The sequence below is a fragment of the Argentina anserina genome, chromosome 7, assembly GCF_933775445.1.
Source record: "Argentina anserina chromosome 7, drPotAnse1.1, whole genome shotgun sequence".
Lineage (NCBI taxonomy): Eukaryota > Viridiplantae > Streptophyta > Magnoliopsida > Rosales > Rosaceae > Argentina > Argentina anserina.
In genome coordinates, this window is record NC_065878.1 from 17,433,164 (window position 1) to 17,456,692 (window position 23,529).

The following is a 23,529-nucleotide window of genomic DNA, read 5'->3' on the forward strand; positions in this document are numbered from 1 at the left end:
TAATTTGATCGATTGTACAAATTATCCTTTTATATATCCCATCAGCAACAAGGTGCAGCAAATGTTAGTGGAGAACCTACCAATCCCAATTCTAATCATATTGGTTTATGTTTGGTATGGGGTTTGGCGTGGCTTAGTTTTCTCCATCCTCATCTATCGGCTCTAGTTCTTTTCCAGCTTTCCTTTCTCAACAAATGTCCATTAATATTCCATCTTTCTTTTGTTTTTCCTCTTTCGCTCCCTGCAACCACATTCGAATTGAATCAGTATGATATCTCATTTGAGTTCCATCCAAATTGGAAATGGTGGGCAGTTCGATCTATGATCAGTTTCACGTTATTGATGAGGCCAATTGTGCTGCAGAATTGGAGGCAGCAACTTCGCGTGGGTTACAAACTGCATGACATGATTTGGCAATGGAAAAAAATGCAGCTAATTAAGAGTTGGGAGTAATTATTATGTGTACCTGCCACAACACGTGGTACTGCACTAAGTCAATCATATTATCCTTTAATTTGATCGATTGTACAAATTATCCTTTTATATATCCCATCAGCAACAAGGTGCAGCAAATGTTAGCGGAGAACCTACCAATCCCAATTCTAATCATATTGGTTTATGTTTGGTATGGAGTTTGGCGTGGCTTAGTTTTCTCCATCCTCATCTATCGGCTCTAGTTCTTTTCCAGCTTTCCTTTCTCAACAAATGTCCATTAATATTCCATCTTTCTTTTGTTTTTCCTCTTTCGCTCCCTGCAACCACATTCGAATTGAATCAGTATGATATCTCATTTGAGTTCCATCCAAATTGGAAATGGTGGGCAGTTCGATCTATGATCAGTTTCACGTTATTGATGAGGCCAATTGTGCTGCAGAATTGAAGGAGGCAGCAACTTCGCGTGGGTTACAAACTGCATGACATGATTTGGCAATGGAAAAAAAATGTAGCTAATTAAGAGTTGGGAGTAATTATTATGTGTACCTGCCACACCACGTGGTACTGCACTAAGTCAATCATATTACACTATAGTATACTTAACATGCACGTGGTGAAAATGACAACAAAATATTTACATATAAGAACAAATAAAAAACAATTAGGGTAAAACATGAATTAATAACATTAATATATAATAATAATATCTCAAAGAGTTGAATGCACGTATGATTTTTTTCGATCGATTTAAATAAGATCTTAGTATATATATATATATATATATATATATATATATATATATAGACTCGCAATCTTTCCTTTCCAAAAATAAGGAAATTGTTTACCTAAGGACAAATGAGACGGGTGTACCTATACCTGACAAACTTAGTATACATAGGGTGGAATCGGTGGATCATGCGGGACGATGCTTAAATAGAAGACTGAAGACGAAGAGGTGAGTTGGTCACCCTACACACAGGTTGGGGTCTGGAGCCGATCCCCTGATGAGCCCAAAGCAGGGCGAAACCAGTGCATTGCCCTATTGGATAAAGCTGCCTCAATGGGGATGGAGCTCCGCATGGACCAAGTGTGGCAACCGAATTGCTAGGTCTGTGACAAGTGGTATCAGAGCCGCCTCAATATCGATGTCGTTGTGTCGCCAAACGCTCACACATATCGTCGTGTCCTCAAGATACGGGGGGCTCCGCGGGGGAGTTGAGTAGGCAGGGTCACCTCCGAAAAGAGAGGACCGGACAAGAGGATCCGTGACAAAGTCAAAGACGAGAGATCCGGCGCGAAGTCATTGTTGGGCGATCTTTAGGAACTCTTTTTCGTCGCTCTAGGCATCGCGGGCATACAAGGGATACGCGGGCCACAAGTGAGGATGCTGTGTACAAGGACGTACACCAAATTTGGTGGGGGAGGATGTCACGTCCTGTTTTGGGAGTGTCAATCATAGGCGTCTCTGGTTATAAGAACATCAGACCTATGTGGGATTTGCTCCAAAATTAAAAGTGTGGGAGATATATGGCTGCTCCTTCTGAGGGGTTCATATATACATGCCAACCCGGTTCAATTCGGAGAGCTTGTCGCTAGTCGGGGACTTAACGTTGAAGAGGCGAGTTGGCCACCCTACACACAGGTTGGGGTCTGGAGCCGATCCCCTGATGAGCCCAAGGCAGGGCGAAACCAGTTCATTGCCCTGTTGGATAAGGCTGGCTTGATTGAGATCCAGCGCCTCATAGACCAACTGTGGCAGCCGAATGGCTAGGTCCGTGACACTAAACTATTGTGCTAACAATATGTAGGAGCGAGTGTGTTAGGTACGTAGTGGCGGAACTATATGCAGACGTACGCATCCCCGAAAAGATTAATAAACAACTTATCGATTTTTTAACTAATAAATAAATAAAAAACTTATCGATCTTCTTAAGTAGCATAAAATTAACCTTTGAATTGGCAAACTGGACCAAAACTCAATTGATGGGACTCGGGAGCTTTCCCCCCACCACAAGGAGGAATTAGCTGACAACATAGGTTTTAAACTTTTAATATATTAGGTAGAGATTTGACTCTCTACGCTGTTGATCACCTAGTCAGCTGCTAAGCATAAGGTGGCGCTCAACAGCCGTCTGATCTGGTCAAACAGTGGCCAAACATTCAGATTGGACGGTTGTTGAGCTCCACCCGGTGGTCAACAGCTGACCAGGTGATAAGCACTCGGACTCTCTACTAGTAATATGTGGTTATTGTTAACAAATGCTTTTGCGAAGGCATGACGAGTTTAAGTGGTGCACACTCTCTCTTTGAGACAAATAGAGTAGCTCGTTCGAATTCACTTGCAAATACCATGCTCTACATTTGCGTGAAAGTCAGACATGGTTTGTTATTGTTACCGATCTTATAAAGGATATACCCGCGTGATTCAAAGTGATTGTAATCAGTAATTAATTTAATGAAATAATTTTTTTTAAAAGCCTTTTTCAATTTTAATTTAACATTAAAGCGAATTGTCCAATAGAAATTTTTTTATCGTCGTGATTCTGATATATAGACATAAATAGATATAATAAATTTAATTTGTTTCTTTGAACATGCATTTCGTATACATGCATGTTGATGTAATGATGTTGTGTTGCTTTCTTTCGAGGTTTTGCATGCATGTTGTGGTCGAGCTATATATCTGGTATATCTATCTAGAATCAGTATCATTATCTTTGAAAATTTTGACCCAGCAATCTTATAAATTATATAATTTATTTTTGGGTCGTCCTTGACTCGGCAAAGCTCACACAGATCAGACCAAAAAAAAAACTGACACAGATCGATATGTCGATTGCTTTCGGAGACTCAAATGTATGTACTTGTTTCAGCTGAGCCATGATGATTGATGAAGACGATCGATCTGTGCTGGAATGTTAAAAACAAAACAACGAGCAATACTGGTAATGCATACGTGTAGCTATGAAACAACAGAGCGAAGGAAAACAAAGTAAATTAAACAACTTAAACTCGATCAGATAGGTCATAAGAACATATTGGATAAAGTCACGCCCACTAGCTAGCTACCAACTCCCACTCTTCTCTTTTGTTTTCGGGGGTAGGTGAAACCAATGAGAAATTTTCATGGATCGATGTTGGATTTTCAAAGGCAAGTACAGAAGTATTTGCAGTCCAAATTCTCATGAGAATGTATATTTCCTCCAACACAGGTGGTTATACCAAAGAGATTGATGAAGACATCTTTTTTTTTTATTTTTAGGATGATGAAGACATCTTTGGCTTTATATTATGTTAGATATATGTTTTAAAGTTTTAAAAATCACCAATTAATCAACGTCTCACCTGTTTATGTTATTGAATGATTGGGAATTGACAAAGTTGTGAAACAAATGAGATCCACGCACAGAGTATGGTTTAGAGCGCTCTAATCTAATTTTATTGCATGCTTAATTATATGTGTATGTATGTAAAACACAGCTTATGAACTAATTACTAGCTAGCTACTAGGTAGCTTCCTCGCTTTCATGATATAATTTGTTTAATATATATCAGTATTATGAAGCGTTTCGCTTAATTTTGAGATGGAGTATATATGCGTAGGGTCGTCTTCTCCCTTAACAACATCATACAACAAATATTGAAAACCAATATAACTAGTGTTTAATAAACAAACAAACAAAACATGATCCAAAATACTCGAATCAAGTACATTTCCACGTTTTCTTTGACATGGAACAATTTCTTGATCCCCCCTTAAAAAAGAACAATTTCTTGATCGAACTACCAATTTCTCATGACAAAATGAGAGTCATGAACGTGTGAACGATTTAGATATATGGAATCGAAGGGGACTACACCAACCAAAAGTGTTGAGGAAGGATCTTAGAATTGGTGGACAAGACCAGGACTCGTTCATCTTCATCATATCCATTTGACGCAAGCATAGGTAGGCAGGGTCCTTAATTTTATGAATTTTGTAATCTAGTCTTACTTATTGGTGTTTGGTACTGCAGCGTTTTCACCAACCCACTTTGCATTTAGAAAAGCAATAAACATGTCTGTATATCTGCACAGTCACGCACTCATGCTCAACACCACCAGATCCCACCAGAATAGGATTTGTGTAAACACAGTTGGATAGATTCTATATGTCATTCCTCTCTACCCCCGCCACCCTCTATCTTCCTCCTCCTCCTATTTTTCTCCATCTCTGATCACCCAAGTAAGACATAAAAGCAAAAGACTTGTCCTTTTCTAATTTACTAGGAAATTTTTCGATGTCTTTATATCACGAACCTCGATCTCAATCTGAAGAAGGATTTACAGTCAAAAGATAGGTTAGTTTGGTGAGACATGCAATGATAACACAAAAAATTGTGTTGTCTATGGATCTCTCACATTTAGTTTCGTAACATTCGTTGAACTTGTTTACCTTCTTAACTTCTTTGGAGCATCGTACAGGAAAACAAAAGCCAACATGTTGGATTATATTCTTCAAAACATAATCCCAAGGCTGCCAATGATTTCTCGGAACTACTTTCGCCGACCCTTTGCAGTTAGGATCGAATATTTATGGTCTTAACAACCTATACATACCTAGCTTCTATACGGAATTGAAGAAAGAAAAAACGGTTACATACGTACGTACATGCATGGAACACATGAAAGATGCTAACATTGCCCCAGGCCGACCCTGTATCACAAGCGGCCTTGTGCCAAATTTTATGGCGGCCTTCGTGTGTGTATATATATTATATGTAAACAAAATTTTGTTAACAAATCTTTCAATAGCTTCATTTTGGCTATGAATGTCTGAACATTTCTTTTTTTTTTCTTTTTCGTTTGGTATGACTTGAATCACATTTCCCTCCTATTAATATTCTACTTAGAGAGCTTATATTCATACCCCCTAAATTGACACTTAGACCTCCTTCTTTTTTCATATCAATGTTGAAAAAGTCAATGCAAGTGAAATGACCAAAAAGACAAGAAGAATTCAAATATAAATGAAAAGAAATAAAATAAAAAATGACTTTCAACTCTCAATCAACTTCCACGACAAGTCTTAAGAATGAGAAAATTTTTCTTCCCAACACACGCGATACAACATGAAATTGGCTTCGTGAATGGAAATCATTTTGTGCATGTAAGTCATATTTCTCTACTGCATAATTTTTGCTTATTCTACTATATATTGTAATTTACGTACTCATTATCTTATCAATTTTTTACAGTAGTTGGACACCCATTGCCGAATGTTGTACCGAATTGAGAAATAAATGCTAATATCAGAGTTCGACATTCGTTCTCTACATATCGAGACCGACTTGATCATTTCAATGAAATTTGTCCAATAACTATAAATCCAGAATCATTCACAATTGATGATTAAGTAAAATTTATCATTTTGAAAGGTTATATAATTTGTAGGCAGTGACTGATGAATTTTTTGATATATGATGCTCGCGCACTCAATTGTTTTCTTTTATGGTTTTTAACTTCTAATTACAGTAAGTTAATTTTAAATTTGATGATTATGTTTCTTTTTTGTTTACTTAACAAAATTTGAAACATATGAAAATAAAATAAAAAATTTGGCGGCCTTTACCGATCGACGACCTTGTGCGGCCGCACCACCAGCACATGCCAAAGGCCGACACTGACATTGCCCATAGAGTGACTTGCTATATTTTAGTAAATATATATCAACAAAGAGAGAAGTCTTACAAGTAATTATCGTGAAAAGTGACTAAAAGTGTCAAACTAAGCTTAAGCGAGCGAGTTTATTGGCTGATTTGGGCCTATTTTGATAAAATTCCCATGATGTCCAAGCTAGTATGGATAATCCGGATATACGGTTAGGAAAAGTACCTTTTGTACATCGGTAGATTTTTTTTTTTGAGAATCGACGCTAGGTTATTAATATATTAATAGGAGGAAATGTAGGAGACAACATGAACACACTCCGCCCTCGCATGCTACGATAGAATTTAAAATGTGTAGAACAATCAAAATTCTAAACTAGAATTCCAACTATATATCCTTATACTGAATCTCTGAGATGTGGCCTAAAGTAACTAGTAACTACCACCAAGAAATTAGATAAGTCGGTTACCGAGAAGCGCGAAAAACGTAGGTATGCATCAGAAACTTGGAAAAACTGTGTGGGCCACCAAGAACCATGCGAAACAAGCCAAGAAAAACTAAAGTAATCTCAATGTTGCAAACCCTGGAACAAAACCACGCATAACAAGAGAATTAAGTAACATAACAAACAACTTTATCCTGCCATCAGGGTCCCAAATCATAGTCCAAGTGTGTGCAGGCCTTGAGTATAAAACTCACACCCCAAAATGACTCTCATCAGTCCAACACCACCCGAGGGTACCCAAAATTACTATGGACACCCAAGGAAGAACAACAACCATAGGTCGAGGCATCCACTGGCTCTCCGAACGAGACCAATGCCGACACGGAACAGAACCGTCTGCCACCAACCAGGCCACCCAACCATCCTCCTCGAGCTTTGTGCCTCGTTGCCAGACCCCACCAAACGCCGACGATGGGGAACGATTATGCAGACGACGCGCTAGCTGAGAACCAAGAGCCGGATCATACGCCGCAGAGTTAGAAACCCAAGGCCGACAAACAACCGACTGGAGGCCACCGAGCCCAGCCGAAGCATGGTCGCGCCACCACACACTCCGCAGACAGACCACCATCAATCACCTCCGACACAGAACCAACAACAACCCGGATCCCAGATCTTGCAACCAAACTGCGCCGCCAATATTGACTCATTCCGATTGAAGAACTCCGAACTACAATCATCGCGCAAAGTAGACCTCCATAACCCCAACCACTTGCAGCCATCGATCTGCAGCCATAACCCCCACATATTGATCTATGTTGCGAAACCCAACCAACCTCTCGTGGAAGCATACATCGACAAGAGTCGATATTTGTGTGAACGACCCAGAGGTCGAAGGAAACGCCAATCGAGGGAGAGAGGCGGTGCCGGAATGGACGAGAATCCAGGAAAGAAATCGCCGCACCCCCGACCGTAGCAGAACGCGGCACTGCTAGGTTTTCTCATTTTTCAAAGTTCAAGACAGAAAGTTGATTATGCATTCAGATAGAAAGGTCGCTCTCAAAAATTCAATTGCTGCACAATCAAAGGGGTTAATCTAATATACATCAATATATGTTATACATCTCACATCTAACGGTTGACAACGGATATTATTTTTCTGACCCACTCATAAAACAATATCGACCGTCGGATGTGGGATGTATAGCATACATTGATGTATACTAGAATTTTCCCACTCAAAGACCCCGTACGTCGGTAGAGTTGACCTTTCAGTTGTCTATAAATAATTGTTTCAACTTATAATACTTTCACGACAAAGTTATTTTAATGCATTTTGATGGCGATGTTGAACTGACAAGCTAATTACCTATCCAGAATGAAATCAATGAATCAATCTTGAAAAGCAGTAATTTTTATAACTGGTTTCCTAGTACGGACTCGCTCGATCATAGTTAATTAGTCTTTAATCGAAGAATGGGATTACCTGTGTATTGAACTGGATCCATAAAAATATCATAAATAGTCTCATGTTTCAGCAATTACAAGCACACAAGAGTTAATTAGATAAAGAAGATTTGAGAGTCATCTAACCTTGATGATAAAAGTCTTCTGCACAGTGCTGAAATATGTCTTTCACAGTGAGAATGAAATATTGAAAGGCCCCTATATATATTATTATATTAATAAGTTCACTTAGAGTCTCATCTAATGAGTCAACTCTAGCAAACTAATTAAAACATTTACGTAACAACTGAAATATAAGATTATATATTTTGAACTCCTTATATTTATCTAATCAGATTATTAATTAAATGTAATTAAACTAATCTCTTTTACTTATTTCTCAAGATGTATATGTTTAAAATATTCTTGAGTCCGCGTTATATTGAACTCTTAACACTGTGTCCATGTCTGATGGCAAAAAAATGATATAATTTTGAGACTGGCGCGCGCGTAACAATGGTAACATGCTGGAAGAGCAGACGAGTAGCTTAATGTGCAGAACTGTGCAGCTTGCAGATACAGGGAAATAAGAAGGGAAAATTTTAAAAACAGTACGTGAAATACGTCAACTTACCAAATATAATTAGAGTTTTTTTCATCAACAGTCCCTCAATTCTGGTGTACCTACCAATGTAATACTTCAACTCTTAATCGTACCAATGTGATACCCAGACTCTAGTATTGCTATCATTGAAGTACTTCCGTTAGTTTTTTTTAACTTTTCTGTTATCTTGGTGACGTGGCAGGTACGTGAGGCCCACAAAGAGGGTTAAAAGACAAAATTAACCTCATCTGAGAGGAGCAATGTTTTTCCCGCCCTTTACCTTGAGAAAGACACCCAACAATTCCAATTTTGGCGCCAATTTTCCCTCCATACTCCTTAATTTGTGTCTCTTATCTAAACTAAAAAACTACCGCCAACCAGTCGACCACAATCTGATAAAACCTAGATCAATCACATTTTCTATTTTTACCCTAGCACTTGTTAAACTAACAGAATAAATATAGAAATTTATATGGAACATCTCATTTCCACAATCTCATAAGAATATAAAAACACATAACTTAACGAAATTCAAATACATGTTTAAGTACCATTAGTTGCCACCTTTTATGTTGATCTGCCATGATTTTTGCTTGTAAGAACTAATGGTACATGTAGTTGAATTTCGTTAAGTTATGTGTTTCTATATTCTTATGAGATTGTGGAAATGAGATGTTCCATATAAATTTCTATATTTATTCTGTTAGTTTAACAAGTGCTAGGGTAAAAATAGAAAATGAGATTGATCTAGGTTTTATCAGATTGTGGTCGACTGGTTGGCGGTAGTTCTTTAGTTTAAATAAGAGACACAAATTAAGGAATATGGAGGGAAAATTGGCGCCAAAATTGGAATTGTTGAGTGTCTTTCTCAGGGTAAAGGGCGGGAAAAACATTACTCCTCTCAGATGAGGTTAATTTTGTCTTTTAACCCTCTTTGTGGGCCTCACGTACCTGCCACGTCACCAAGATAACAGAAAAGTTAAAAAAAACTAACGGAAGTACTTCAATGATAGCAATACTAGAGTCTGGGTATCACATTAGTACGATTAAGAGTTGAGGTATCACATTGGTAGGTACACCAGAGTTGATGGACTGTTGGTGAAAAAAACTCATATAATTATCACTACGTCAATTTACAAATCCAACTCAACATATGTACATGCCGTCAGTTAATCCGTTAACTCTTGTGCCATTATCCATTTATCTAAGGGTAATATTAGAACTTTTAATTTCCTCCATCTCTTAGTCCGGGATTCAACCCTCAATCTCCTCCATGGTCGCGACCTTGCGGTTGAGTTAGATCTCCTCCACCTTCATATACACAGTTCCACACCCGCCACTAATTCTAATCCCGTTAAAAATCTACTTCTAATTCTATCCCATCCCCATTATGATACCTTCATAACCCATATGCAGGACGAACAAAGTCGTTGCTAGATCCACGCGAGGTGCAGCGGCTCAGTCCCATCCGTCGACGCACATCCAGGTATGCTCTTGCCGAGATTGGAGCTGCCTCCACTCTTCTTGATTTTTTGAGCTGAACCCATGAAAATCTGCCGCCGAAAACCTGAGACCTCGCAGCAGAGAATTCTTAGACGGGGTTGCTCGACATTATCGAGGTTTGGATTGGGGAAGAAGAGGTTGAGGTGCTTTATGCTCTGTATGCCCTGACGGTGGCAGCCTCTTCCATGGTCGTTCAATCGTCAATCTTGGAAAATCTAGCCTATTGAAGATTTGAAGCTTATCAGTTATATCACTTCTATTGCCTAAAAACAAAAGAGAGACCAAGAAGGCAAGAATCGAAGAGAAGATCAAATAATCAATATCCCACCATCCATCACCAATGGGCGAGTAAGAGAGATTGAACTCAAATGTCACATATGGGACAGGGATAATAACAGTATTAGGGTTAAAACTTTTGAATTACCAAGGGCCAATAAAGACCGTTTGAACAATCGTCATTTTGGAAACATGTACAAATTTTTCACAACCAACATAACAAGTTTACATAACATATCAAATGAAGTTTACATAACACAACTTGATTTCAAAATGGAAACTCAAATGCAACTATGGAAACACACTTGGAATAATTATGCTAGGTTTACAAATATCTTTTAAATATAATGGAAGGTGATCAAAGATTCACGGACCCAAAATTTGACAACAACGACAACCCAATATATGTAACAAAGATGACTAACAAGCGTTATACACCTCAGAATTTACATCTAAGATAATATAAGAATCAAGAGAGCTAATCAACAAAGAATGAAATAAACTTCTCGATTAATGAAATGTGTACTCCTAATAACTTCATGTGTTTCTAAACCCTTGCTAGCTCCTAACTTACAAAGAAACTAAAGTAGAGGTGAGCTTCGTTCTCGCTCACTCAATAGGGGTCAGCCCACCTATGTGGTTTGAAAGTAAGGTAGGCTAAGTTTTATGAAAACTTAAATAGTTTAGATGTGAGCACGTGCTTTAATCATTTATAAAAATCAGGTTGTGTTATCATTTACTGGAAAACAATGCAAAACATGGATGATGACCCTCAATAATATCAAGTCAGTGGTGACCGATCCTAACGACTATGAGGTGAATGAGTTACCTCTTAAGTCGAGACCAACTACTTTTATTGAAACAACAAATGAGTGATTTAAACTTACCAAGATGAAGGTCAAGAAGCTCGCTGGAGCCATGGAAGCTCGGCGTTGCTTTGGTTTGGTGGAACTGGAATTTTGACTGATTTTATCATTGATGGACATAGAAATGTAGATGAGAGAGCGGTGAGTGTGATAGTGGTGATGCATGTCGCTGGGCTGGCCTTGCGACGGCAGTGCGAGGCCGAAAAGGACGTACGATGGTTTGGTTTCAGTTGAAGAAGAAGAGGAAGATGAGAAGTTGTGTGTTGTCGAAAAATAAAGAATGAATGAGAGATTTGAGGTGGCTGGTAAAAAAAAGGACTTGGGCCATTGGGCTTGAGTCCTGACTAAATGAAGAAAAAGGTTGGGCCTTTTCCCAAGCCTAATACTAAAACCTAAAATTATTTTCAGAAAACATATTAAACAAAGTAAAACTTTAGAAGATCGTAAAAACTAAACCGAGTATTGGAAAAATATTCCGAAGACATTTCGAAGCTTGTGACGACGTATAGTTTAATATCAACATATTAAACTACGTTATCGACATTTAAGATAAATATCGATTAATTTGTTCTAATGTGTCGGTAATCAAGATTAGAAATCTCGAATATTACATCAAAGAGTTAGATGTTCAAAGACAGAGCTGCTGGGTGGCTAGGTTAAAGCACTGAAGAGATCAAATTGCCCTTCAAAGTATCATATCTACCACACATTTTGATGGCGTTATTAACGCCATGTACATGTACCTGCTCGACATCCTAATTTGGTGTACTAAAGTGTGCGTTTTGCAAGTTGATGTATTAAATTTCATAGTGAGTCAAAATTCATGTACTGTTTCTAAAAAATTTCCAAATAAGACTCCTTATTTTTAGTTATTACTATAAGATCTTATAGTGAAAAGCTATATAATTGATTGACTAGTGTCATATTGCAGCGTGTGCATAATCGCATAAGCATCGAGTATTTGTATCATGCATATGTTTAAATACAAAATTCAAGACAGTTGATAATTCAGAAGTTCAATTATAATGTGGTCGGTGAGGTCGGGTATTTATGCATGTCCGTATGAGAAGCTAGCAAGGTTTCTCAGTCTCAGATGGGGGTTCAACAGAACTTAATTTTATGAATATATATGAGTCGTCCTACCATATACTATAGTGATAATATATATACCACTTCTCGGCTTCTGGCCCTTGCAATCAAACTGGCAATTCCCTTCGTTGTTACTTGTTAGCCCTTTTCATCATGTCAATCCTCATTATCGATCTCTTTGTTTTTGTATACAATTATGTGCAATTAGCTAGAAAGCCTAGAATATATACAGTATATACTTTGACCAACTAAGCTTTGGGATTTAGTAACGAGAACAAATGGTATCAACATCTCATCAGTGCACTTTTGCTTCTAATAAAATCGTTTTGGCTTTGTGAAAAAGTACAAATAGGAATCATGTAGATGGCTATGAAATGCTAATATGGTATGCCAGTACGTCTTCTAGATACTCAGAAAGCAAATATACATTAAAGATCCTGTTACACCAGCTAGTTTAAGGTTTCAATTATATATGAATTGGTCTAGATGTCGAGTAACATCCAAGGGTTTTTACATAAGGATGTCATTATCAAATATATTTTCATTTTTAGCCAACTTTTCAATCTAGTTTTCACATCTCCACCATCAAATATCTAGGTAATAACGTATAGATCATCTCCACAAAATTTCAGCTGATTCCATAACTGTTAAGGTACTCATAACTTCGATTTTCTACTCAAAATATGAACGGTTCAGGTTCGACAAATTCAATACGTCCATTGGTTTTGATTAGCTCGATACCTTAACGATCATGAAATCGGCTGACATTTTGTGGAGATGATCTATACGTTATAACCTAGATATTGGACTGTGAAGATGTGAAAACTCGATCGAAACGTTGGTTAAAAATGAAAATCCGTACTTTAAGCTAAGAAAAGACCTCCTTATGTGAAAAGCCTTGTATGTATATATATATATATATATATATATATATATATATATATATATATACCTCCCTTAGCTTCAGGTACAAATTTTCATTTTTTAACCAACTTTCCGATCGAGTTTTCACATCTCCACCGTCTAGTCTTTAGGTAATAACGTATAGATCACCTCTGCAAATTTTCAACCAATTTAGTAATTGTTAAGTCACTTAAAACTACGTTTTTCTATTATACACATGAACGGTTCATATTTGGTAGATTTAATCCGTTCATTGGTTTAACTTAGTTAGATATCTTAACGATTACCAAATTGGCTGAAATTTTACAAAGGTAATATATACATTATTACCTAAGATTGGACGGTAGAGATGTGAAAACTCGATTGAAAAGTTGATAAAAAATGAAAATCTAAGATACGGACATCCGCACCTGAAAACCTCTTTGTATATATATACATCGATCACTTGTGGTAGGTACTATATATATGTTGAAGCAGTATGCCAGTATCTCTTCGACTAACGAGAAGAACAAGGGAAAGTTCAAGAAGTAGATTATGTCATTCATACATTATAATACTAGAATTCATACTTGTGTTCTTGTTTCTCATAAATTAATTATTCAGAAGATCATGATTCGTTAAACAAAAAACATTCGAGAAACCCTAAAACTATAATATTCAAGATCGATTCACATCGCCATCTCACTTGTACTGGATGCTTGCATGGTTCAATTTGAGAAGTTTATTCTCATAAATTAACAATAAGATCTACACGCAGTGCCGGCCCTGGGGTGGTCAAGGAGGTGCGGCCGCACAAGGCCCTCCGGCCGACAAGGGCCTGCAATTTTTTTTTCCAGTAGAAATGAGGTATTGGACATACACTACAAAAAATTTGAGCAAATGCCACAACGATTTGTGGGTAATTTGTGGCCTTTAGTGGGGTGGGTATTGCTTAAAATCCCACAAAACTCATACAAATGTGGGATTTTAATTATTATAATAATTAAAATCCCACATTTGTATGAGTTTTGTGGGATTTTAAGCAATACCCACCCCACTAAAGGCCACAAATTACCCACAAAACATTTGAGGCCTTTGCTCAACCTTTTTGTGGTGATATATTAAGGATGATCCATTTATAACCAAACAAAGTGGTTGGTGGATTGGTTACATGCTAGTTTTTAGAATTAGAGCGGCAACAAGGTTGGGGGTTCGATACGGGTTTATGTTTTTTTTTTCATTTTTCCCCTTTTTCTCCCCTTATTAACTCATTCCCTCATTCATTTATACGGGTCTGATTTGCATTTCGCACATGGCCCTCGATCACTTTGGGCCGAACCTGTCTACACATATTCATAGATCTACACGTATGTATATTAATTAATTTAGAATCTAGAAGTCTTTTCAGTTGCCTAAATTTTATTGACTCACTCTTCAAATTAATCAAATTATACTAACCGGACTGGTCGGTCCAAATGGGTTTGGTTCCATCGTGATCGGAATATTTTCATCAACCTAATGATTAAACATCCTATCACCTGTGTAGCTGTGCACGCTATCCGGTTAGGTCTTCCCAAAGAAAAGAAAACCAGAAAAAATTACGAAAACAAAAAATAAGGTCGTCAACTTATCCACCCTTGGCGGCCGGCAATACTTGTTTAGCAACTTGCTGACTTAGTGGTAGCTAGCAAATTAAACCAAAACACAAACAGATAGATGGAGAAGAGGTCTACCAGCCACTCTTGGACTGTTTCTGTTTTGAAATATCAGGTGCTGTGTGTACAATTGGGCAAACAATGATTAGATCATGACTGTGATCCAGGATTTTATTTAATATAGGGAGGGGTATTCAACCAAATAAGAACCATCTGGATATTATGTAGAATTGTAGATAACGAAATTATGTTGATTTTTGGTCCACTTCTAGAATCAGAGACCCCAAGTTTGTGCATGGTTGGTCTGGGGTTTCCTTATAGCGCAAAGGACAAAACCTAAGCAATTTCCTGCTGTCTTCAGCAGTAGCTATAAGGGCACAAGAATTGTAATTGAACTAATAGTGAAAAGATGTTGTTTACAACAACTAGATGTGTGCGTCTACACACACTAATAATCGAGTTTTGACCAAATAAAAAATTAAATTAAAACTGAAGTACATATATGCATGACTTGGCCATATTGACTTCGAATCGATACAAAGTAGTATTAGCAATACGAAAAATGAAATCACGATCAGAGACCCTGTCCAAGAGATGACATGCATCCTCACACATTAACAAAGAAAAATAATTGGTGATATATTCAAGCTTAAAAATAAGAACATATATACTGCTACACATTTTGGTTTTATTGTTCGTCTTTGTCGGAAAATGTTTTATCTATAAGTCATCGGATTCTGCTTCAGATCAGATATCTTAAATGGGAACCATTTTAACACTAATTAAGATTGACTGCATAAGTAATGCAAGGTCATCAGGGTCAGGGTCTATTTATATTAATGTACGTATGTGGGCATGTAGCTGTAAGTATGATGCAATATTTGGATTTGAGAAACCGACAATCATGAATCATTAGATAGCAATTAGCATGTTAAATTCGCACCTGATGATAGTTTAGACTGTCTATTACGTGAAAGCATCATGCATTAACAAATTAAACATCTTGCCGAGGGAAAATGATGATTTAGTTGTTGCTGAAGGGATAAAGTACGAATGGCTCTGCCAAATTTGTCTACTGGGTCAATGTTTAGGTCCACCACTTGCCTAAATTTTCGATCATTGTCACCGAACAAACCCTACATTATCAATATTCAGTAAGTATGATGAATCAATAGTTATTTGAGGTTTGTGAAATCATTAGTTAGTGTTATATTATGGGTTCGTTCTATGATAAAATTGAGATTTGATAGCTAGCAAATCCCATTGAGTGACCTAAAACAAACTCAACCAACTGAACCAAGTTGCCTCCTACTTTCTATTTTTGTAGTTTATGGCTGCAATTCGTCGATAAACAGGAACTTGAAAAGGCCAACGAACAGGCCGAGTGAATGACAGATCAAAGGAAAGTATGAGTTGTACGGGAACTCAATACCAAAATGGAGATAAGGGTTGGATAGTTAGGGAACCTCCAAAAACCTAGCTAGAACACCTAAATTCGGTTATAATCCACTATATTAAGTAACAACTGAGGGTGCAGTGGCGCCCTAGCTCCTTTAGCAAATGTCTAGCTTCATCCCAACCCAACCAAGGAGATCTACATCATAATTGAACTTGCAAGAGTAGTAATTAATCTTATATAGGAAGGACGTACATGGTTGTATTTCTCTTGTTAATTTTTCTGATAAACTATTTGATTCACTTGATTGTATTAAGAATCATAAACATTGTAATTACTCATTAGGCCCAAAGAGTTGGAGTTGGCCCGGGATGGGTTTCTCATACACAGGTAAACAAGATTATAAATTTCACCAGAACTGCCAGTTAAGACCACCAATTTGCCTTTTCCTTTCTACTGCACGTCCAGTTTATAAATAACGAGGAAAGATTGTAAATACTGAATTAAAAGGTCAAATGAAAATCTTTTTTTTTTTAAATCGACGATACATTAAGAACCAAAATGATTACAGTGTTGAGGAGGTCCTCAACGTCGGGAGGGGTATCCCCAAACCAACTATAAGCAACACCACTCCTTAAAGCTAACACTGCAGCCTTATGAGCAACCACATTAGACTCTGTAAACATGAGTAAAATAAGATGAGGGAAGGCCCTCTAAGCTACCAACATATATCTCCAACAATGACCCCGAAAGTAGGCATTCATCTCTGGGCTTTGAGTAGCCCAAACCAACTTGAGACAATTTGACTCAAAGATAACAGGAGACAAAACTCTCCCCAGTCCCCACTGCAAAGGAACATGTCATCCTCCCTGCTGAAGCCTCCACAACCTCAGGAGTTGTAACATGATCCACCACACAACTGATACCTGCCACAGTAGCAGAGGTAGAATCACGAAAAACCACTCTTATCCCTTCCTGCCGCCGGCCAACATTGAAGGCACCATCAAAGTTAGCCTTCAGCCACCTAGCAGGGGGAGGGGTCCAAGTCTGTCTAACCGGACCTCTCTTCACCTTCCTCACACGAACATAGAACATACAATGAGCATAAGAGAAAATGCTATATAATTTTTTTTTCTAGCTGATCTTTATATCTATTTTTTAAACCATACCTTAATACTGAATATGAAACATATTTTACTCATGTGTCTTATTTACATAGAATGTTGATCCCCATAAGTATGTTGAGGTCATCTCCTCAAATTGAAGTTATGAAAATTGGCTGGAAGCTATTGTCGAAAATCTTATGGCAAAAGTCCAGATTCAAATCAAGATATTAACACAGATGATATAACGGTATGATTTAATTTCATCCTTAATTTATATGACGCTTTCTTTTTTGATAATTTCATTTGTACTCGTCCCTCGTATTATTTGACAAAGTCTTTCGGCCTTCTCAAAGACTTCCAATCAAGGCTAAACTTCAAAGACTAAGCAACCAATAAAGTTGGACATACTCGATCATTTGCAAGCAAAGAAGATTGTCAATTTGGAAAAGCTATCTCCCAAATTTAAAGCACAAATTAGCAACATTCCATGGCCTCACGTACTTAATCTCTATTTTAATTAGCTAAGAGCAAAGTTGGTTCTTGGCATTGACAAACATGTCTTTGTTCTTGTTGGCGATTTCTAACCCGAGATAATAAAAAGCTATCAACGTAAAGATCAATGTCAATGTGATTATTGAGGTTGTTTCCAGCCTGCATACAGTGTCTCAGAGTTGAAATAACATATGCCAAAATATGGAATGAATAAGCTTGTTTTCACTTGTTTCTTGACTCGGGTTCGATCTTTTAGATATGTAAAATGTGCTCAGTTTTAACTGGTTCTGAGACATTTGACAGCTTCATCCCGCCTCTTTAATTAACCTAAAAAAACTGAACTATATATGTAATTTTCCATTGTTATTCATACGTTGAGGTTTTCTCTTACGTGGCGTTCACCCAATTGATATGCAGCCTGAACTAAAAACCCCCCTGTTCTAGACCCCCAAGAAACCTGTAACTTAAAAGAAACAAGATTGTGACAAGGACAATGTTTATGCTATAATTTAATTAAGATTGTTCGATTCTAAAATAATTTTCGATCAGAATCGATGTTCTCTTTTCTTTTTGGCCGTTTTTATTTGGTGGGAACAAAATTCCATAAGTTTCTTAGTTACAATAGATTCTTCCCTCGAATCCATCGCTTGTAGGAATTCAGTTTAATCTTCATTCATCACTTTTGTCTTGTTAGTCCTTTATCAATGCATGCATACACACTTTGAGTTTCAGTTTCCTTGGAGGTTATAGAAGAAGAAAAATGGGATTTCTGAGCAGCTTGTTGGAAATCGTTGGAATTGGAATTGGAATTCCTCTTGGACTCATTGTGGGATTTTACTATTTCATATATTCGAAGCCCAAAGAAATAAAGGTAAAAATCCTTTGTGTTCTTGTTTATGTTTGATGATCATTTTTTAATTCTGAAAATTCGAATGTGTTGATTCAAACCTTATTTGCAAGAACCTGTTTGCAATGGTGAAGTGTATAGACTCTAGAGGTTAATGTAAAATTGGTCTTGTAACGGGAGTTCTGGATTGTTGTGTCCAAGAACTGAATTTTTGCTGGTTATATGAATATACTCCAGACATGCACTTTACACAGTTTACAGTATATACTGTATACTGATCATGCTCGTACATTGAACGATGAATGAAACTTAGAATTACAAGACTTTTCCTTGAAGCCGTTATTGCCTTATAATCATTAAGGATCTGCTTCTCCGGTGACATAGAGTAATTGAAGCCATTTTATCATACTCAATATGAGATCTTATAATGCATGCAAATCAAAGTTGAAGCCTGATCAATCCTCAAAATTTTTGTCTTGGGAATGTTTGGGGATGCAATTCACATACTTTCTGGAAGTTGAGAACAGGCTAAACTCATTTCAGACGCTATGCAAAAAGATGGTAGAATAGTTTGATTTTGGTTTGTTATTATTATGATTAAGGTCATTTTTTGACCTCAGTAATTGTTATTTCAATCAATTTCAATGCCAGGTGCAGTGATAAAATCTCTACACCCAAATTAAATTCAATACACAACAGAATTGATGCCTATATATGCATACTTAACAAATCGATATCGTGGGTGCAGGATCCACTGATCAAGCCATTACATGAGTTAGATTTGCAAGACCTTCTTCCGGAAATTCCACTATGGGTGAAGAACCCAAATTATCATAGAGTTAGTTTGGCCTTTCAGTTTCCTTAATGTTTCATTTGAATTAATTGCTATCATTTTAGTCCCTCACTGCTCCTATGCACACTCATAATCCAAATCTGCATTGGTTCTTTTATTTTGTAAATGTGCAGGTAGACTGGATGAACAAGTTCATTTCAGATTTATGGCCTCACCTTCATAAGGTGATTGAGATTTTAAACATTGTCATTCATCCTTCTGTTGGTGCATTTTGTTCCAAAATTGATATATGACTAACTTAATGTGCAGGAAATTACGGGTATGATAAGAAGCACGGCTGAACCTATATTTTCCGAGTACAATGGGAAGTTTCATATTAAAGAACTTGAGTTTGAGAGACTAAGCATGGGAAGTATTCCTCCTGTTTTCAATGGTGAGTTTACTCCCAGCAAGCTTCATCTAATCACTTGTCCATGTTTTGTTAGTACTTACTTGCTTTGGTTGCAATTAATCAGGTCTTAAAGTGTATGAGACTAATGAGAAGGAGTTGATCATGGAGCCATCAATAAAATGGGCAGGCAATCCCAACATAGTTGTAGTTATAAACATTTTCTCTATACCAATTAGAGTGCAGGTAAGGCATCATTCCTTGTCAAAAGAGTGAGGATTGATATTCTCTCTCATGTGCATCCATATGGATACCGATAATTGTCTACTTTGTTTTTCAGTTAGAGGATCTACAAATATTTTTGGCCCCAAGGATAACTTTGACACCTCTAGTGCCTGCCTTCCCATGTTTTGCAAACATTGTAGTGTCATTGATGGAAAAGGTAAGCGGAAATACTGTTCAAGTGCAATTCTTTCATGCTTCATAAATGTCGAATATTCAATAAGATCACTTTGTTTCTGAGCCTCGATCTGAACCATCTACAGCCTCATGTAGATTTTGGACTGAACATATCGGGAGGTGACATCATGTCTATACCTGGCCTCTACCATTTTGTTCAGGTGCTGCACTGGTAATACTGCTATAGTAGAATTAAGGTTTTATCTAAATCATCTAGTGTTAGATGATATATCAGATCTGAGTTAAACATGAAACATAATTTTCCTGTAGGAAACAATTAAAAAGCAAGTTGCAGACCTCTATCTTTGGCCTCAGACTCTTGAAATACCTATTCTTGATGCTTCAACGTAAGTTTATTCGTGTTGATCAAATTTCTACTGCAATTATTCTCTCCCCCTTAAATTATGTAATTTTTTTGTTGATAGTGTGGCAGTAAAAAAGCCGGTGGGAATACTACATGTGAATGTTGTTCAAGCAGTTAAACTCATAAAGAAGGATATTCTTGGATCATCTGATCCTTACGTCAAACTCAGGTTGACTGGAGATAAGCTACCAGCTAGGAAAACAAGTATCAAGAAAAACAATTTGAACCCTGTGTGGAATGAAAAGTTCAAGTTTATTGTGAAGGATCCCAACTCCCAGTTTCTTCAGTTGCAAGTCTTTGATTGGGACAAGGTTGGTGGACATGATAAGATAGGCATGCAGTTAGTTCCCCTCAAAGCGCTTACACCTTTTGACAAGAAGGAGTTCAAACTTGATTTACTTAGTGACAGGAATGATACTTGTTGCTTCCAAAGCAAGAATCAAAGAGGTCAACTAGTAGTCGAGCTGAAGTTTGTCCCCTTCAAAGAGGAAAGGGGGAGGTTTAGTGGACCTTTGGATATAATTGAGCCAAGGGAAAATGGAACTACTAACGAAAATGGAAGTCATGAAATAATGTCATTATTGTCATCGGATGATGAGAGTGTACTAGGTGGAGCTGGTTTACTATCAGTTTTGATCCAGGGAGCCGAGAATGTCGAAGGCAGATGTCACAACAATCCTTATGCTCTGATCCTCTTCAGAGGAGAAACAAAGAAAACAGCGGTAAAATTTGTTATCCATATATATATATATATATATATATTAACTCATTGCATCTTTGTTGTATGATATAATTTGGTTTCTTCGATCAGATGATTCGAAAAACTCGTGATCCAAGATGGGATGAAGAATTCCAGTTCATGCTCGAGGAGCCTCCGTTACATGAGATAATTTACATCCAGGTTATCAGCAAGCGAACAGGATTTGGTTTTCGACTCAAGGTTCTAAGTTCAAGCACTGCTGTTTTCATATACAATATATTGTTACATTTATTGTCAGTCTATTCGCTTTGCAACACAGAATATAACAACTCGTCATCATGTTTCAATGTGTAGGAGTCGTTAGGATATGTGGAGATTAGTCTTGCAGATGTTGTGCACAATGGCCGGATCAACCAGAAATATCACTTGATCGATTCCAAGAATGGAGTTGTACATGTCGAGATCAGCTGGAAGACGGTATGAGGAATGGAACCAGGAAATTAAATTGAACCCGAGGAGAAATTTAATTGTTGACTCCTGGCCGGACATGGCATCATCAACTTCAATATTGGTCATTACAAGTTTCATTACTGATTAGTGAGGTAGCACAAAAACAGGTCATGACCAAACTGGGGGATTCAGACTGTCTCAACTCTCAAATTTCATTCATTAAATATTTAAATTACATGGCCTACCAATTTCACAAAAACAGATGCTACCTGCTAACACAGAAGCTGTAAATTTAGTCTTATACTTTGTATATGAGTCGGAGATGTACTGCTTTCATTTTTTGCAAAGAAAATTGTTTGATAATGATAAAGTGATACGAGTTTTACATTCAAAGTCAATTGATAATGGATTGAGTGGTCCAAAATCTTATAAATTTACAAAATATGTATCAATTCTCAATGTGAAACGTGTATTTTCAACAGATATTACTAGAATACTAGTACAAATGGGGATTTCATTGTTATATATTGCATCTCATTACTATCCAAAGTCTCAATACTACGTATGACATTATAGTGATTATACTAATAGTTTGGAGGCGGCCTCAAGTTTTCTCATTTCGTAACAAGAAACCATTTCAACTAGCTTTCTAATGGTGGATGATTGAGTTTTGACAAGGTGAAATACATGTCAACCTCAACTAATCTGCAAGTTAATACGAAACAGTGAAAAGACAAATCAAGACACCAACTTAATTAGTTGGGTAACCCGTACCAATCTTCAACTCAGACACGATCAATGTTTTATAAAACTACGGTCCTTCATCTTCTTGAAACTGTGATTTGTTTTGACGAATGTTTTTGTGGGCTTATTCTTCTATGTTCCTCTTGTTCCAGGCGACATATGCACGCAAATTTGTTGGCCAGAGTTTAATACTTCTGCAAAACCATCAGCATCAATACAAATTGCAATCAATCATGTTGGAACGATAGGGATACATGCATGATATGCAAGAAAGAACTGCTTATAAAATATTTATATCATTGTCAAAGAAGATGATATATACTTGTGACAGAAAGCTGAGAGCTTTACAAGTGGAAATGACTTTTTGTCCCCTTTTTTGGCCTATTTTTATAACTTTACAATTAGATATTGCTGAAAATATAAGAGGAAACGACCCGTGTACTTACCAAACTTTATGTCTTTATGGGTATGTAAAATTACAAAAAGACACTTATATATTAGAAAATAGAGTGGAAAATGTCTTGCTTCATTCCAATTTTCGTGAGCTCGCATGATTTGTTTCATGAGAAGCTTCAGGTTTCTCAAAAAAAAAAAAAATCTTCAAGAAAATTTAAGAGAAGAGATTTCAACTGGATGAATTCTTTTAAGAAAGATATTAACTAGGTAAATTTTTATAAAAAAATAATACTATTTACGAAAAAATAAAACTCTTTTAAAAATATGTCAATATGGCGAAATATTTCTATATTTTTTAAAAAACTTTAGTGTAAACATTATTTGCATCATTGTTCTAAATTGCAATGTAGGAACTCGTATAATATCATAATAACAGTAGCAATGCAGAAAAATATAATTTTTCAGGAATAAAAATATTGCAGAAACACACACATAACATGCTATTTGAACTGCTTCATGACTAATTTCTCTTATTATATCAATT

The 23,529-nt window shown here is 36.9% G+C and overlaps 1 protein-coding gene across 1 annotated transcript; it reads left to right on the forward strand.

The window, feature by feature from the left end:
- The first annotated feature begins 18,604 nt into the window (after positions 1–18,604).
- On the forward strand, positions 18,605–22,147 carry LOC126804095 (synaptotagmin-3-like). The gene is made up of 11 exons (XM_050531867.1): positions 18,605–18,715; positions 19,440–19,529; positions 19,658–19,708; positions 19,794–19,917; positions 20,000–20,118; positions 20,213–20,314; positions 20,418–20,492; positions 20,602–20,678; positions 20,757–21,417; positions 21,507–21,635; positions 21,750–22,147. The coding sequence occupies exons 1-11, from the start codon at positions 18,605–18,607 to the stop codon at positions 21,876–21,878; spliced, it is 1,668 nt and encodes a 555-aa protein (XP_050387824.1). The 3' UTR covers positions 21,879–22,147.
- The last annotated feature ends 1,382 nt before the right edge of the window (positions 22,148–23,529 follow it).